At 39.3% G+C, this 15,080-nt stretch overlaps 1 protein-coding gene across 2 annotated transcripts in view; it reads right to left on the reverse strand.

Moving 5' to 3' along the window:
- abhd12 (abhydrolase domain containing 12, lysophospholipase) overlaps window positions 1–15,080 on the reverse strand; it is a 145,468-nt gene that overhangs the window by 41,324 nt on the left and 89,064 nt on the right. For both annotated transcript variants that reach the window (XM_048536825.1, XM_059648391.1), the window contains one exon: window positions 354–483. In XM_048536825.1, the coding sequence (XP_048392782.1) occupies window positions 354–483 (130 nt within the window). The remainder of the gene's footprint in view (window positions 1–353; window positions 484–15,080) is intronic.

Consider the following 15,080-nt stretch of genomic DNA (forward strand, 5'->3'; position numbering starts at 1 on the left):
GCCTTGTTAACTGCGAATGAGCTTGAGTGTCAGGAGGAATTTACTCAGTGCAGAATTCCCAGCGTCTGAGGTGACTACCGATAGTTGATGCAAGAAAGTCTAATGCAATCCAATCCTCTCATATGCAACCTCTCTCTCAAGACATTGAGTTTGTGAAATACGCCAGTAAAAATTTCCATCTCTCAGTGTCCTCGATAAGTTTACAGAGATGGAAAGTCTGAAAACATCTTGCTGCCTTTCAGATATTTACCAGTGGTTCAGATTATTTAACAATTTTAATAAAAATAAAACAACTACAGATAGCCAGTAATATCTCGAAGAAATAAGTGAGATTGCCATATTTACTCACTTACCCGGTGCCTAGTGAATGGCCCCAGATGTACACTGAACTCTTACCACTCCTTGCTTTCAACCAGTTGTAAGTGTAGACAGCATCTACGGTCATTCCCCTCTCTGAGGGGGTCCCTTCAGAGTCTCCCCATCCTGGATTCAAAAGACAAACCAAAATCAAATGATTTGTTTAATAAGCAGGCATTCAGAATTTGATTTTGACATGTAAATCTTGCAAGCTAGGAACAAGGACTTCCACTTGAAACAGCAACTAAATAAAATCAAGAATTGCATTTTGCTAGTCTTTTTTTTTAAGGATGCAGATCTGCTCCAAATAGATCAAGTCACTATTCTTTAAGCATGGACAGTATTTCCACGATAAAGCACACACGGTTTTCACAATTAAATGGACAATTAGATATGAAGTAATGTGAAATATCTAGGAGATATTCAATAGTTCAACTGTCGCTTTTTTTAGAACATGGACTTTGACTCAATAAATATTAATTTAATAATCAAAATGAACATATTTATACACATTTTTAATCAAATCATTACTAGTTAGATTTTTTTTAAAAATCAACAAGTGCTATTCCCTAACGAATAAGGAAGAACTCTTCTAATCCCATCATACTGCAAACATGGGATCTGTCTGGTTAGTAAAGCTAGCACCAGAAATAAAATTAAAACAGCCAGTGAATATGCAAATGGCATGCTGTGAAGAATGGTGCACATTTTTATACTTGTATATTTGTCGGCGACTTTGAACTTGTGTCTACAAGAACTGCATAGCAACATAAACAAGCACATAAACATTAATCTACGTACTTCTCCATCCTTCATGTACAAATTTAAGTATCAGTAAGTGGTACAGGTTGCTGTTAAAGCTGAGAGAAGTCAGGAAGATTTCTTACAAATGCCATAGCATACCGTCAGTACGGTTTATGTAAAAACTTTGTCTTTGTTTTCGTTTATTTCCCAGTCAACCTGTTCAGAGATGTTATTGCACACCTCTGGAGCAGCTGGGATGGAATCCGAGCCACCTGATGCAGGGTTAGGGACACTACCACTGTGTTACAAGAGGCCACACTCAAAATTCAACAACTTGAATGTGTCATATCAAACACAGGCAAATTAGATTAATTCAGTTTCAGAAACCTGATCGACATAGACAGATTGGGCTGAAGGGCCTGTTTCAATGTTATATGACTATGATTCAATGTATTTAATAGAGTGCAATGCCCTTGTACATGCCACAGGAGCACGATCGGACAAAGAAATGACACTGACCAAAAGAAACGTAGGGTGAGCCACTGAAAGCTTAGTCAAAGAGGCTGGTTTTGGGGGAGCATTGCCAAAAGGAAGATAGAGGGCGATAGACAAGTGAAAAGATTTGACATTGATACCTTAAGGTCTAGGGATTGGAAAGTACAGCAGTCAATGATTCGATGAAGTGGTAGATGCGCGACAAGCCAGAGTTGGAGGAACACATTTCTCAGCAGAATGCAAGACTGAAGAAGGTTACAGAGATAGGGAGGATAAGGCAAGACAGAGGTTTGAAAGGGAGGATGAGCATTGTAAAGCTGAAGTATTTATGAACAGGGAGTTAATGTAGCTGACTGAGCATGAGTTATTAGTGAGTAGACCACAACATTCAACATCCATTCCTCTGACACTGTCAAATAAAGTCCAAAAATTAAGGGCCGGCAATATACATTATCCCCCAGCTCACTAGTGTTCATTGCGTCCAAACACATTTTGATCTCAAATCATTTGATTATTATGAAAATAAAACACATTTAATGCATAGTGTGCCTTTTACCCTCAAGGAATGTGAATAATTATAAATAGCCTTCTGGATTGTTTCAAGAATTACTGGTTCCCACATCATGTTGGAATGAATAGGTCGTCAGGATGTCTATCATGGCCAGGAAAGAACAGTGGGAATTAAGGGCACCTTATTCAATTAATTAAATCAGTGCTGGCTCCTGTGAAGAGCCAATCAATTAATCTTACTTTCTTGCTTTTGCCCAATATCCCTTCTATTTTCTTCAGTTTCCTTTGAAAAGCTTATACTGAAACCAGTTACCACTACCTCATCAGACATTAACATTGAAAACATTAACCATTCATTGCATCAGGTCTCTGGTTCTTCTATCAATCACCTTGAATTTGTGCTGCCTGTTTATCAGCCCCTCAATCCATTGGCAGTTTCTCTCCATTTAGTCTATCTTCATGATTTTAAAAATTTCTACCAAATCTCCTGTTTCATTCTAAAGAAAACACAACTGTCTCTAGACCTGGAGACAGTAAAGACTGCAGATGTTGGAAGCTACAGTCAATAAATGCAGAGGTGAATAAGCACAGCAGTTCAGACAGCATCCAAGAAGTCAATGTTTTGGGCCGAAACCCTTCGTCAGAACCGGGCAGAGACATGGCTGTAGGAGCAGGATTGTTTCAGAACATGGTTGAAGAGCTTCAGGGCAGAGGAGATAACCAGGAAGTGGCAGTGGGAGAGGGACTCACTAAGCTGTCTTCAGAGAGAGGAAAGAAACTTCAAGGTGGACATCCCTAGAAAAGACTTCACAGTATGGTTCTCAGTGACTTGGAGACAGTATGGACTGCAGATGTTGGAAGCTAGAATCAATAAACGTGGAACTGGAAAAGCACAGCAGGTCAGACAGCATCCAAGTAGCTAGGAAGTCAACATTTCGGGCCAAAACCCTTCATCTATTGAATTCATTAGAATCATTGTGATGAGTCAATTCTATATCTCCTCCAAAGACCTCTCAGCCTTCCTAACATACAGTCCTCAGAATTGGATGCAATAGTACATCTGGTGCAAAACATTTTTTAAGAAAAAAGAAAAAAAAAATCAGGTCTAAATGTGAATAAATGTGTGGTTATACACTTTGGTGGCAAGAACAGGAAGGCAGATTACTATCTCAGTGGAGTCAAGTTAGGTAAAGGGGAAGCACAACGAGATCTAGGTGTTCTTGTACATCAGTCAATGAAAGCAAGCATGCAGGTACAGCAGGTAGTGAAGAAAGCTAGTAGCATGCTGGCCTTCATCACAAGAGGAATTGAGTATAGGAGCAAAGAGGTCCTTCTGCAGCTGTACAGGGCCCTGGTGAGACCGCACCTGGAGTATTGTGTACAGTTTTGGTCTCCCAATTTGAGGAAGGACATTCTTGCTATTGAGGGAGTGCAGCGTAGGTTCACAAGGTCAATTCCCGGAATGGCGGGACTATCATATGTTGAAAGATTGGAGCGACTGGGCTTGCATACTCTTGAGTTTAGAAGGATGAGAGGGGATCTGATTGAGACATATAAGATTATTAAGGGATTAGACACTGTGGAGGCAGGAAGCGTGTTTCCGCTGATGGGTGAGTCCAGGACCAGAGGACACAGTTTAAAAATAAGGGGTAGGCCATTTAGAACAGAGTTGAGGAAAAACTTCTTCACCCAGAGAGTGGTGGATATATGGAATGCTCTGCCCCAGAAGGCAGTGGAGGCCAACTCTCTGGAATGCTTTCAAGAAAGAGATAGACAGAGCTCTTAAAGATAGTGGAATCAAGGGTTATGGGGATAAGGCAGGAACAGGATACTGATTGTGGATGATCAGCCATGATCATAATGAATGGTGGTGCTGGCTCGAAGAGCCGAATGGTCTACTCCAGCACCTATTGTCTATTGTCTAGCATAGCTTTCTGGCCTTAATACTCAGTGCCACTTTTTAGAAAGCCAATGTATTTTATTACCTTTGTTTATCCTTTGCCTACAAAGATCCACATCAGATCTCACTATTCTTGCATTCTGTTAAAACAGCATTGTAACCCCTGACACCGACTGAGCTGTTTCCAGAACAATTATACGTACACACATATGCACTGGTAGATGCAGTTTGATTTATGTTTTCTCTCTCTGCCATTACTGGTGTGGGCCCGCAAGTGGTGACATCATTTATAAAGTCATAGAGCTGTACAGCATGGAAACAGACCCTTTGGTGCAACTTGTCCAAGCTGACCAGATATCCTAGTTAAATCTAGTCGCAATTGCTAGCATTTGACCCATATCCCTACAAAGGGTCCCAAACCCAAACCTTCCTGCTCCACTGATGCTGTCTGGCCTGCTGTGTTCCTCGAGCTCCACACTGTTATCTCTGACTCCAGCATCTGCAGGTTCTTGCTATCCCTCTGAACCCTTGCTATTCACATACCCATCTGGATGCCTTTTAAATATTGTAATTATACCAGCCTCTACCACTTCCTCTGGCAGCTCATTCTATACACACCCCACCCTCTGCATGAAAAAAAAATTGCCCCTCAGGTCCCTTTTAAATCTTTCCCCTCTCACCTTAAACCTATGCCCTCAAATTTTGGACTCTTGTACCCTGGGGAAAAGACCTTGGCTATTTACTTGGCTATCCCCCACCTCTCTATTTTATAAACTTCTCTGCCTCCAACGTTCCAGGGAAAATAGCACCAGCCTGATCAGCCTCTCCTCATAGCTTAAACTGTCCAACCCTGACAACATCATTTTAAATCTTTCCTGAACTCTTTCAAGTTTCACAACATCCTTCCTATAGCAGGGAGACCAGAACCGAACAGTATTTCAAAAGTCCAATGTCCTGTACAGCTGCAACATGACCCCCCCAACTCCTATACTCAAGTCACTTTCTCTAGCACATCCTGCTTCCAATGCTTGAACGTTGCCCCACCACCCTAAGTTCTCAGTAGTCGGCACCACAGCTTTTCAGTCTCTCATCATTGCAAGCGGTGATCTGTCTAGCAATGGTGAAGATTAGTTATATCATGGAAGCAAAACAATGCTGCACAGTAATCTCTTTTTCACATCAAAATCAGCTTTTGTACAATTCTAAATGTTAAAATTAACATAGCATAAGCTTGTGGACATGTCCAGTCTGAGAAATAACATACAAGCAAGCATAACTTCAAACGGAATTTACAGACTGCTACTTAGGTTGTTGCTATTCAGGCAACCTGGCACTCTAAGCCACAGAGAATTCCATAAATCTGCTGTAATGTAATGATCAGGGCTCTTCATTCACTAGCACTGACGTCACAGGCAGTGCAAACACATCGAAAAATTTGCCCATAGCAGCTTCCGCATCTCTAAACATCCTTAAAATTGAAAGAGATAGTATGAACTGCTGATGCTGGAGAATCTGAGGTAACACGGTGTGAAGCTGGATGAACACAGCGGGCCAAGCAGCATCAGAGGAGCAGGAAAGTTGACGTTTCGGGTCTCTGATGTTGCTTGGCCCACTGTGTTCATTCAGCTTCACACCGCATTATCTTAAAATTGAAACATTTTGCCAGGCAATACAAGCTTTCTTCCTACCAAAAAGCATCACCTCACACATTTCAACACTGAATTTGATTCGCTATTTGAAACTTTGACATAATGATAATCTTCTTCATTTTATTATGTCAACTTTTCATGTCATTTTCAAAGTTTAAATTTCTACTAAATTAGTAATCATTTATTCACTGAATTTGTTGAGCAAATATCATGCAGATGACATTATCTGACATCCCACATTTTCAGTTTACTGAAATTTTTTCTTTTCAATCATGAGATGTTAGATGTCGCTGGGTAGCCAGCGTTTATTCCCTGTCTCCAGTTGCCATTGAGAAGGTAGTGGTGATCTTCCTTTTTGAATCACTGCAGTCCATGTGCTGTCAGTATACTCACAATGCTTTCAACAGGAAATTCCAATATTTCCTAAGCTTTTACTTAGGCCCTCTACTCTTGTGATCAAAGTTTAAGGCAAATTGCTTTAAAAGTTGTTTATGCCCAACACGTTGCAGTTCTGAAGATCAACCCAAAGCCAACTTGTTTCTCTCTCCACAAATGCAATTAAAAGAATTCCAGCATTTTCCATCTTTATTTCAGATTTTGAATACGGCAGTATTTTGTTTGTTTAAGCAATTTGATTACATCATTTCCATTTTAAAACAAACTGAATTATGTTCTGTCTCAATTTTATTTTCTCTAATAAAAACGTCAAATTATCTTCACATCTAGATATGTGGTGCCCTCCTTCCAAACTGTGGGGAGCAAGTGATGAGAATGGTACTTAGCATGCAAAAAGATTCCTCCAATGATTTTTTAGGATCAAAAGAACCAAAATCAATTTATTTTAAAAAAATGTCTTTGCAGCAGCTTGTTTGAAAGCAGTATTCATAACCTTTATGTTCTCCAGTTAAAAAGGATTGGCTCATGTGTAATGTCTTCTCATTTTTTCCACAAAGAGGCTTGGATTTAGAGTAGTTACGTTTCACTCATTTGCCAAATATTTGCAAGAAATCAGTGAATCAGTGAAGGAGGGTTATCTATAATTTTATTGACTTTCAAAAGGAATTGGCAAGTTCAACGTGCAAGGCTTGAAGAGAGCTTAGCTGAATTTAGAATTGCCTTAGTGAAACAAAATGATCATTTACAATAAGTGCAAACACTCAAGCTTGGATATAGCAATTGAATTTCTGAAGAAGGGTCTAGACCCGAAACGTCAGGCTTCCTGCTCCTCTGATGCTGCTTGCCTGCTGTGTTTGTCCAGCTGTACACCTTGTTATCTCAGATTCCCCAGCATCTGCAGTTCCTACAATCTCTGAATTTTACTGCTATCTGCTTTGGGCCTCCTGTTTATTCAAAGCATGCACAATGGAGAACTTTCAAAGAATAGTAAAAAGGGTAGTTTTGCGGCTCGATAAATTTTAGTGTACTTATTTTTTTTCCCCCAAATTATGGATGAGGTTTATGACTAAGTTGCTGTTAGATATAATAACATGGATCTGACCAAATGCTTTGATCTACAGGATACAGCTTTCAAATTACAGAAAAATTGCAGAATCATCCCACATAGAAGGTGGCCATTCCAGTCATTGTAGTTCTCTGGAAAAGTATCTAATTAGGTCTATTCCCTCACTCTTTTCCCCATGACCCTGCAAATCCTCCTTTTCAAGTTTACATATAAATTTTCTTTCAAAGGCTATTACTGATACTGCTACCAGAACCCTTTTCAGGCAGTGCTTTTCAAATCATAACTCGCAGCACAAAAAAAATTCTCATTTCCTCTTGTTCTTCCGCCAATTACCACAAATCTTGTATCCTTAAGTCAGCAGCAATACAACTAGTCTCCTTATTTGTCTTAAAGGCCCTCAAAGTTTATCATGTCTATAAAATCTCCCTCACATGTCTCAGGTTTAAGGAGAATATCACATCATGTCTAGCTTCTCCACATAACTATAAAGTGTTATATCCTTGGTGCCACACTTCACTGAGGTGGCGTGCTGGAAATCAAGCCTCACACTAACTTCTGTGACAACTCCAGAAACAGATTTTAATCAAAGTACACAAAATTCTCCAATTTAGACCCAGGTTGACACAAAGCATGGTCCAGGTTCCTGTACTTAAAAATGGTTATTTATTACAAATGAACAGATTCTAGCTACAGGTAAACAACTACGAATTGTAGACAATATAATTCTACCAGTTAAAACTCAACTCCCTTATGAAACTCCCCATACACACACAAAAAGGTGCTACTTGTGGCAGAAAAAGGACGTCAAAAAGGGCCCTGTCCACAGGGATCACCAAGATGATTATCTGGCTTGTCAGGACTTGTTATTTGACAAATTCTCTCTTCTCGATATACTTTACTTTGCTTTCAGGAGGTACACAGCAACTGGTTCACAAAGTGCGAAGCCTCTGACTTTAAAGCTACAGTTTACAAAAACTGGTAACAGAAAATAAACTAACATTTTTCAGGCTTTAGGTATATTTTAAACTGCAGAGGCAAAGACAGTACCTTCCTTTCCTGATGTCCAAATGCTCCTAACGATCTTAGAGCAAATTTCTGCAGATACTGGAATCTGTATTTTTTAAAAAATGTTTATTCGCAACCACAAATTATTCAGTTACTTAAGAGCCAATTACACGTTGGCAAGCAGAAAGTGTGTGTTGACACCAGGCATCACTTGCATTTGTGCACACACAAGTCTGGAAACACACGCGCAGAATTCAAGGAACATGTATGGCTGGTCAGGCAATCATATCAGAAGACGTCATACACAAAGGAACTGAATTTACACAGAAAATAAGCTAGCAATTGAAATGGAGTTCAGTGCAGGAGTTACTTAGTTATTGTACTTATTTAATCAGTGCTTTATTTATACTGGCCATTTGAATCTATTTAAAATGTACACGCACTGGCTTGGATAAACATGCATGTGAAAATTGAGACAGTGCACATGCACGTGGCATGAATAGACATAGCCAAAACAGAAACATTTAACATGAACAGCTAGTCATCACTCCACAGACCACTCAGCTATTTGTTGCTGGCCAAATCATATTATGCACATACTCCCTGGTTCCAGCTTATCAGCAGTGAACAGCCCCTAGTAGGCAAACCAACAACAGTGTAAACAGCACTTACAAGTGCTGGTAGTATTTTTTTTCTTAAAAAAAGAGCATCAATCCCCTCCACAGTCTTTGGATTTAATAACTGTTCTTTTCACATTTCAGTTCCAATTAAATATACAGAAAAATGAAAAAGCAGCTTTTACAATGGTATCTTTTTATTAAGATCAGGGAGGGCTTAAGTAGTGTTAGTAATCAGAAGAATCCATGCCATTCTTATGCCCACAGCATGAGAAAACATTCATAAGTACAGTCATTGCTTGTAATACTTCAACTATTTCATCAGCAATTTTAAAAAAAACTAAGTGAATCCCACTGGAGAACATAATATTTCACACGATGGGGGAAGCAAGCGTTGAGTTTTGGCGTAAGTTCTGAGAGCACTGAGTGGGTAAGATGGGTACTGATATCATAACTACAGAAGAGAAATATGATGTGAGGTGGGGAGAGAAATATTTGCTTACTGACAAATTGGGTAAAGGATTGCCCGATAGTGGGAAACACAGTCCAAACTCTCAGTCAAGTTTTAACTCTCCAATTGTGCAGCCATCTAGGAAAACAATGGGCCAATCAAAGGATGAATGTCATTCTGGATCATAGAGTCAGAGCTGTACAGCATGGAAACAGACCCTTTAGTCCACTCTATCGGCCAGGCATCCTAAATTAATCCAGTCCCATTTGCCAGCATTTGTCCAAATACCTTCCTATTCATGTACACATCCACATGCCTTTTAAATGTTGCAACTGTTCCAGTGTCCTCCACTTCCCTCTAGCAACTCATTTCTTGTGTGAAAAGGTTGCCCCTCAGACCCTTTTTAAACTGTTCCCCTCTCACCTTAAACCTGTTCCCTCCAGTTTTAGGCTCCCCTATCCTAGGGAAAAGGCCTTAGTTATTCACCCTATCCCCCATACCCCTCATGATTTTATGGACCCCTATAAAAAGTCACCCCTCAGCCTCCAACACCCCAGACAAAATAGCCCCAGCCTTTTCAGCTTTTCCCTATAGCTCAAATCCTCCATCCCTGGCAACATCCTTGTAAATCTTTTCCAAACCCTTTCAAGTTTCCCAGCATCCTTCCTATAGCAGGGACAGCAGAATTGAACACAATATTCCAAAAGTGGCCTAATCAATGTCCTGTACAACCACAACATGATCTCTCAACTCCTATACTCAATACACTGACTAATAAAAGCAAGCATACCAAACACTTTCTTCACTAGTCTGTCTAGCTTGGACTCCACTTTCAAGAAACCATTAACTGCACTCAAAGGTCTCTCTGTTCAGTAATACTTCCCAGGTCCTTACCATTAAGTGTACAAGTCCTGCCCTGATTTGTCGTTCCAAAATGCAGCACCTCACATTTATCTAAATTAAACTCTATCTGCTACTCCTCAGCCCATTAGTCCATCTGATCAAGGTCCCATAGTACTCTGTGGTAACCTTCTTGGCTATCCACTACACCACCAATTTTAGGATCAAGTGCAAACTTACTAACCATGTCTCCTATATTTATATCCAAGTCATTTTATATAAATGACAATAAGCAGTGGACCCAACACCAATCCGCATGGCAGACCACGGGTCACAGTTCTCCAGTTCAAAAAGTAATCCTCATCACCATCCTCTGTCTCCTACCTTCGAGCTAGTTATGTAATCAAATAGTTAATTCTCCCTGGATTCCATGTGATCTAACCTTGTTAACCAGTCCACCATGTGGAACCTTGTCAAACACCTTATTGAAGGCCATTTAGACCATATCCACCACTCAGCCTTCATCAGACATCATCTGTTGTGGCTACACAGCCTAATTTGAGAATGGCAGTCCCTTTCACAACTATCCACTGCTGTTTTTTCAACTGTTCTTTTCTACCATCTATTCATTTCTTTTGTCCTCTACTTTTTTGACATGCTTTCCAATAATTAGTTTTCCAGGCATTCCAATCAAGAGCAAATACTTCCGACTCTAACTCTACTCAACTTGAGATCTCACTTGCAGGCAACATTGTTTTGTAGATGTGGCCAAGCTTTGAATTCATGCCAATAATAAACTCACTAGGGGATATGTTTTTGGGAATACAGTTATCATCAATTCAGCAAAGAGCAGCTGACAGACTATAACATATTGTACTTTGGCAAGACTACATGCCAAGACCAAACAGTTTTTTGGTCAACTCTGGCATGCCGGTAGACATCCTGAATTGAGTTATCAAAATTGCATAATAGTAGCACGGAATAAAACTGACCAAAGGTTGGTACCAGGGCACAGCTTTACTCCCCTGATTTTGAAAGTATCTTACATCGCTCCATTATAACCAATAGAACTGTACATATTTTCATTGAAAGAAGAAATGGCACCCAGGGATACAGGCAGGCAACTGGTTTTCTGTAGGAGTTTAAACAGCTCATGGAGCTCTGCTGAAGCACTTGATAAGGTCAACAAAGGCAATGTAGCATGGTCTATACATTTTGCTGGGTGGTAGTGCAAAATTAGAAAATCATGTCACTGTCAGTCTGCAAGCCCTAAAGCCACAACAGTTCTCAGTACATACATGACCAGGTTGTGCAATCTGTATGCAAAGACCTTCTTGATTGTCTTCAACTTGCTGCAGCTACCAGGTTCATAATGCCTAGAAAACGAAGTCAGTCACATTAAATCTGTAAAGATGATCACAGAGACTTTTAACTTCTAAACTCTAAAATGTAACCTGCTTTGAGATTGGGACTCCTTTCTGAAGGAAAAGCAGGAAGCCAACAAGTAGAAGCTAATTTCATGAAAGACAAAAATCCAACGCCTTTTAACCACTCAGCTATACAATCCCACCTACAAAAATTTTTCCAAATTCTACAATGGAAAGGATGAGGATTGAGGGATTCCTTCACAAGTTTAGATTACATTCTCAACTTAAACAAAGTACTAGCAATGAAAGAGAATTGCTTACAAATAGTGATGGTAAATATACACTTAAAATTTATGTGCAATAATTAACAGGCTCATAAACACTTCAAATATTTTGCAGTGCAAGTACTAAAATAGTCTCACCTTCTCTTGGAAAAGGTGTGTCAATAATCAAGCCCCACCGTTCCACAAGTAGCCTAGAATGTGTAAGATGTCCAATCTAAAACCATGATGATTAATGTGTCTGACTGCAACTCAAGACAAAGGTAATTCACACCAGGTTTGGTCATTAACAGTAAAATAACTATTAGAAACAAACCTTTTTTTCAAAGCAAATAGCAGAGGAAAGGAAAGGATCACTAATTTACTACTATGCAACTTAAACTATATATCAAAAAAAAACCAAAACACGTTCATGTTCATATATAAATAAGACAGGCAAATGACAGATTGCTTGGTGCAAATGTCATACGTGGAAAATCCAGAAAGTGAAAACAAAACCAAGGATCAAAAGTCTAAACCACAAGATGGAGAATTATTTCTTAAGTTCTTTTTGATTTTAACAGAGGAAAGGCTGTTAGCTGTACAGTGATGTCGTTCTTCAATTTGATAGTTAATCTGGTGTACATTGGTCTCTTCTCATATTAAAATTCACAGAATCAGAATCCCTACAATGTGGAAGCAGGCTATTTGGCCCATCGAGTCCATACAGATCCTCCGAAGAGCATTCTACCCAGACCCACCCACCTACCCTATCTCTATAAACCTGCATTTCCAATGGATAACCCACCCAGCCTGCACATTCCTGGACACTGCAGGATAATTTGGCACAGCCAATCCACCTAACCCGCACATCTTTGGACTGTGGGAAGAAACTGGAGCACCAGAGGAAGCCCACACAGATACAAGGAGAATATACAAACTCCACACAAACAACTGCCCAAAGGTGGAATTGAACCCAGGTCCCTGGCACTGTGAGGCAGCAGTACCACCCACAGACACCGTGCCTCCCCATTCTTTGGAGCTATATTTTCTTAGTCTTCTTACTCAGAAGAACGAGAGAGAAGTTTTCTGCTTGCAGTTCAAGTACTGAAATATAGTCCCATCTCTTATTCTACAACTCAATTTGGAAAGGACACGCCAATAACCAAACCCTCTGGATATTTTTGGCTACACTATTTTCTCAGGTCTGTAGCAAACTGCAGCTCAACTAATCTGACCTCAGATGCACTTCTCCCTTAGCTCAAAAGTTCCAATGTGCTTTTCTGCACCAAAAATGTAACAATTCCACTGCTCCAGGATCAACAGTCTTATACAGTTTGAAAACATGCATCACTTGTTTTTTAAAGTTGCAACATTTTCCTGGTATTTCAGCTGTATAGCAGTGCATAAATTCCCTTTCAGTTTATAGTCCAAGGAGAAAAAATGTGTTCCCTTACACTTATAATAGCAAAATTGTTTGAAATTCCGCATGTGCGCTTGAGGGTTGCTAGCCTCAGAAAGAGTTAGAAAGCCTTGTAGGACGAACTTGTACATTGCACAAAAATGCTAAATGTTAAATTTATGATACAAATACTTCATTGTATAAACTCAATTGCCCTCCAGCAATCTCAGGGAATACAATTAAAGCTGCCTACACTCTTAATACCAACTCATCCAGAATAGTAATAGGCGTCATTAATGATAAGTCAGCATGTAAAACACAATAATTGCCATCACCGTAAATATAGTCATTTGCTAAAAACAAATCTCTTATATCACTGTTTTGTGCATGCTTGGCATTGGATCTCTGACCTTCCGGTTGGAACAGTTGCCTAATTTCCTTGTACGTTAGTTGCTAAACTTACACAGAACTGGTGAAATTGTTTGTAAAAGAAAATGTTTGGCAAATTCAATTATGCTTGCAATTGAAAAGGCAGCACAAATTTATGCAGGTTTCTACTCAGCAGTGTATATTTATCAGAAAAAAACTTATGTATCCTTTTGTGAGACACATTTGTGAGCCTTTTGTCAGCAACTAAACAAATGGCTTCAGCTGAAGTTATATAATCAAAATACAATGAAAAGAAGCCTATTTTGCCCATCATGCTCTTTTTTTAAAAAGCTGTCTCATTAGTCCCACTTTGCTTTAATTCATTCATTCATTCTGAATGTTATATGGAATCTGCTCCGCCATCATATTAGGCCATGCATTCCAAATCATTACAATGTGCTGTGCCCTTATTTATTCTATCAAAATCCTTCATGATTTTGAACTCTTCTGTCCAATCTCCCCTTATCTTTCCCTGCTCCAAAACAGAACATTTTGTACTATAATGAATCAATCTAAACTTTTTTTTAAGATACTGTATGCAATCCCAAATAATGTATCTTTTATCCTTTGTGCTAGTAAAGATACTTTTTAGCCTAAAGCTTTGACATCCTTCCTACGGTGTGGAAACAAATTGGCAAAAATACTCCATTGGAGCCGAACAATTACTTTACACGGGCTTAAGATAACTCGGTTTAAACAGGTTCCTGACCCAGAGGCCAGTCAGATTGGCAAGATGTCTCCAGCAGACATGACCCAGTCCGGGTGAGGAATTACTGGTACCTTGTAGCAAGGATTTTGTATACCTTTTCAATCCTCCTAATTTGTCCTACCCTCTTCAAAAAGTAGACTAGCTATATCCCAAGATCTCTTGTCCTACATCCCTACAAATTTGGACCATTCAGTTTATATTACATTTCCTTAAGCTCCCCACCAAAATTTCTTTGTCGGTTCACTTTCATCTGGCGCGTATTGATCCATTTCACAGTCCTATGTCTTCCTTTAGTCCACTACTATCAAATGCACTGTTTACTACATAGCAGAGTTTCACATTATCTACAAACTTTTGAAATGAAGCCCTTTATACCAAAAGAAAATAGCACTAATAAGTAAATAATTGTGCCAATACTAATACCTGGCAAGCACCATGGAATACCTGCCCCGCACCCCAAACATGACAAAGGACCATTCTCAATTTCTATGCTTTCTGCCTCTTGGTCTATTTTAAATCTTATTACAATGGATTTAAAATTTGCCAAGTCCATTATGTCGTGCTTTATTAGATTCCTTTTAGATATTCTTATGCCCAACATCAGCTACTATACCTTCAGAAACTCTCTTCTTTAATGCAAATAATTTCTCCAAGAATCAGATAAACAATTAAACATCAATTTAGAGAATGCTGGAAATATATAAAGGGTCAGACTGTATTGGTGTAGAAACAGTTAACATTTTAGAACTGTGGCTTTTCAATATTGATGACTATTATTTGAAACAATATTTAATTCAACAAAACGAGGGATGGCATCAACTAATTTAGACAAGAAAATACTGGTGATCAATCACATCACAAAGGTCATATTTTAGATCTGCAG

The sequence above is a fragment of the Stegostoma tigrinum genome, chromosome 9 (genome assembly GCF_030684315.1).
Source record: "Stegostoma tigrinum isolate sSteTig4 chromosome 9, sSteTig4.hap1, whole genome shotgun sequence".
NCBI lineage: Eukaryota > Metazoa > Chordata > Chondrichthyes > Orectolobiformes > Stegostomatidae > Stegostoma > Stegostoma tigrinum.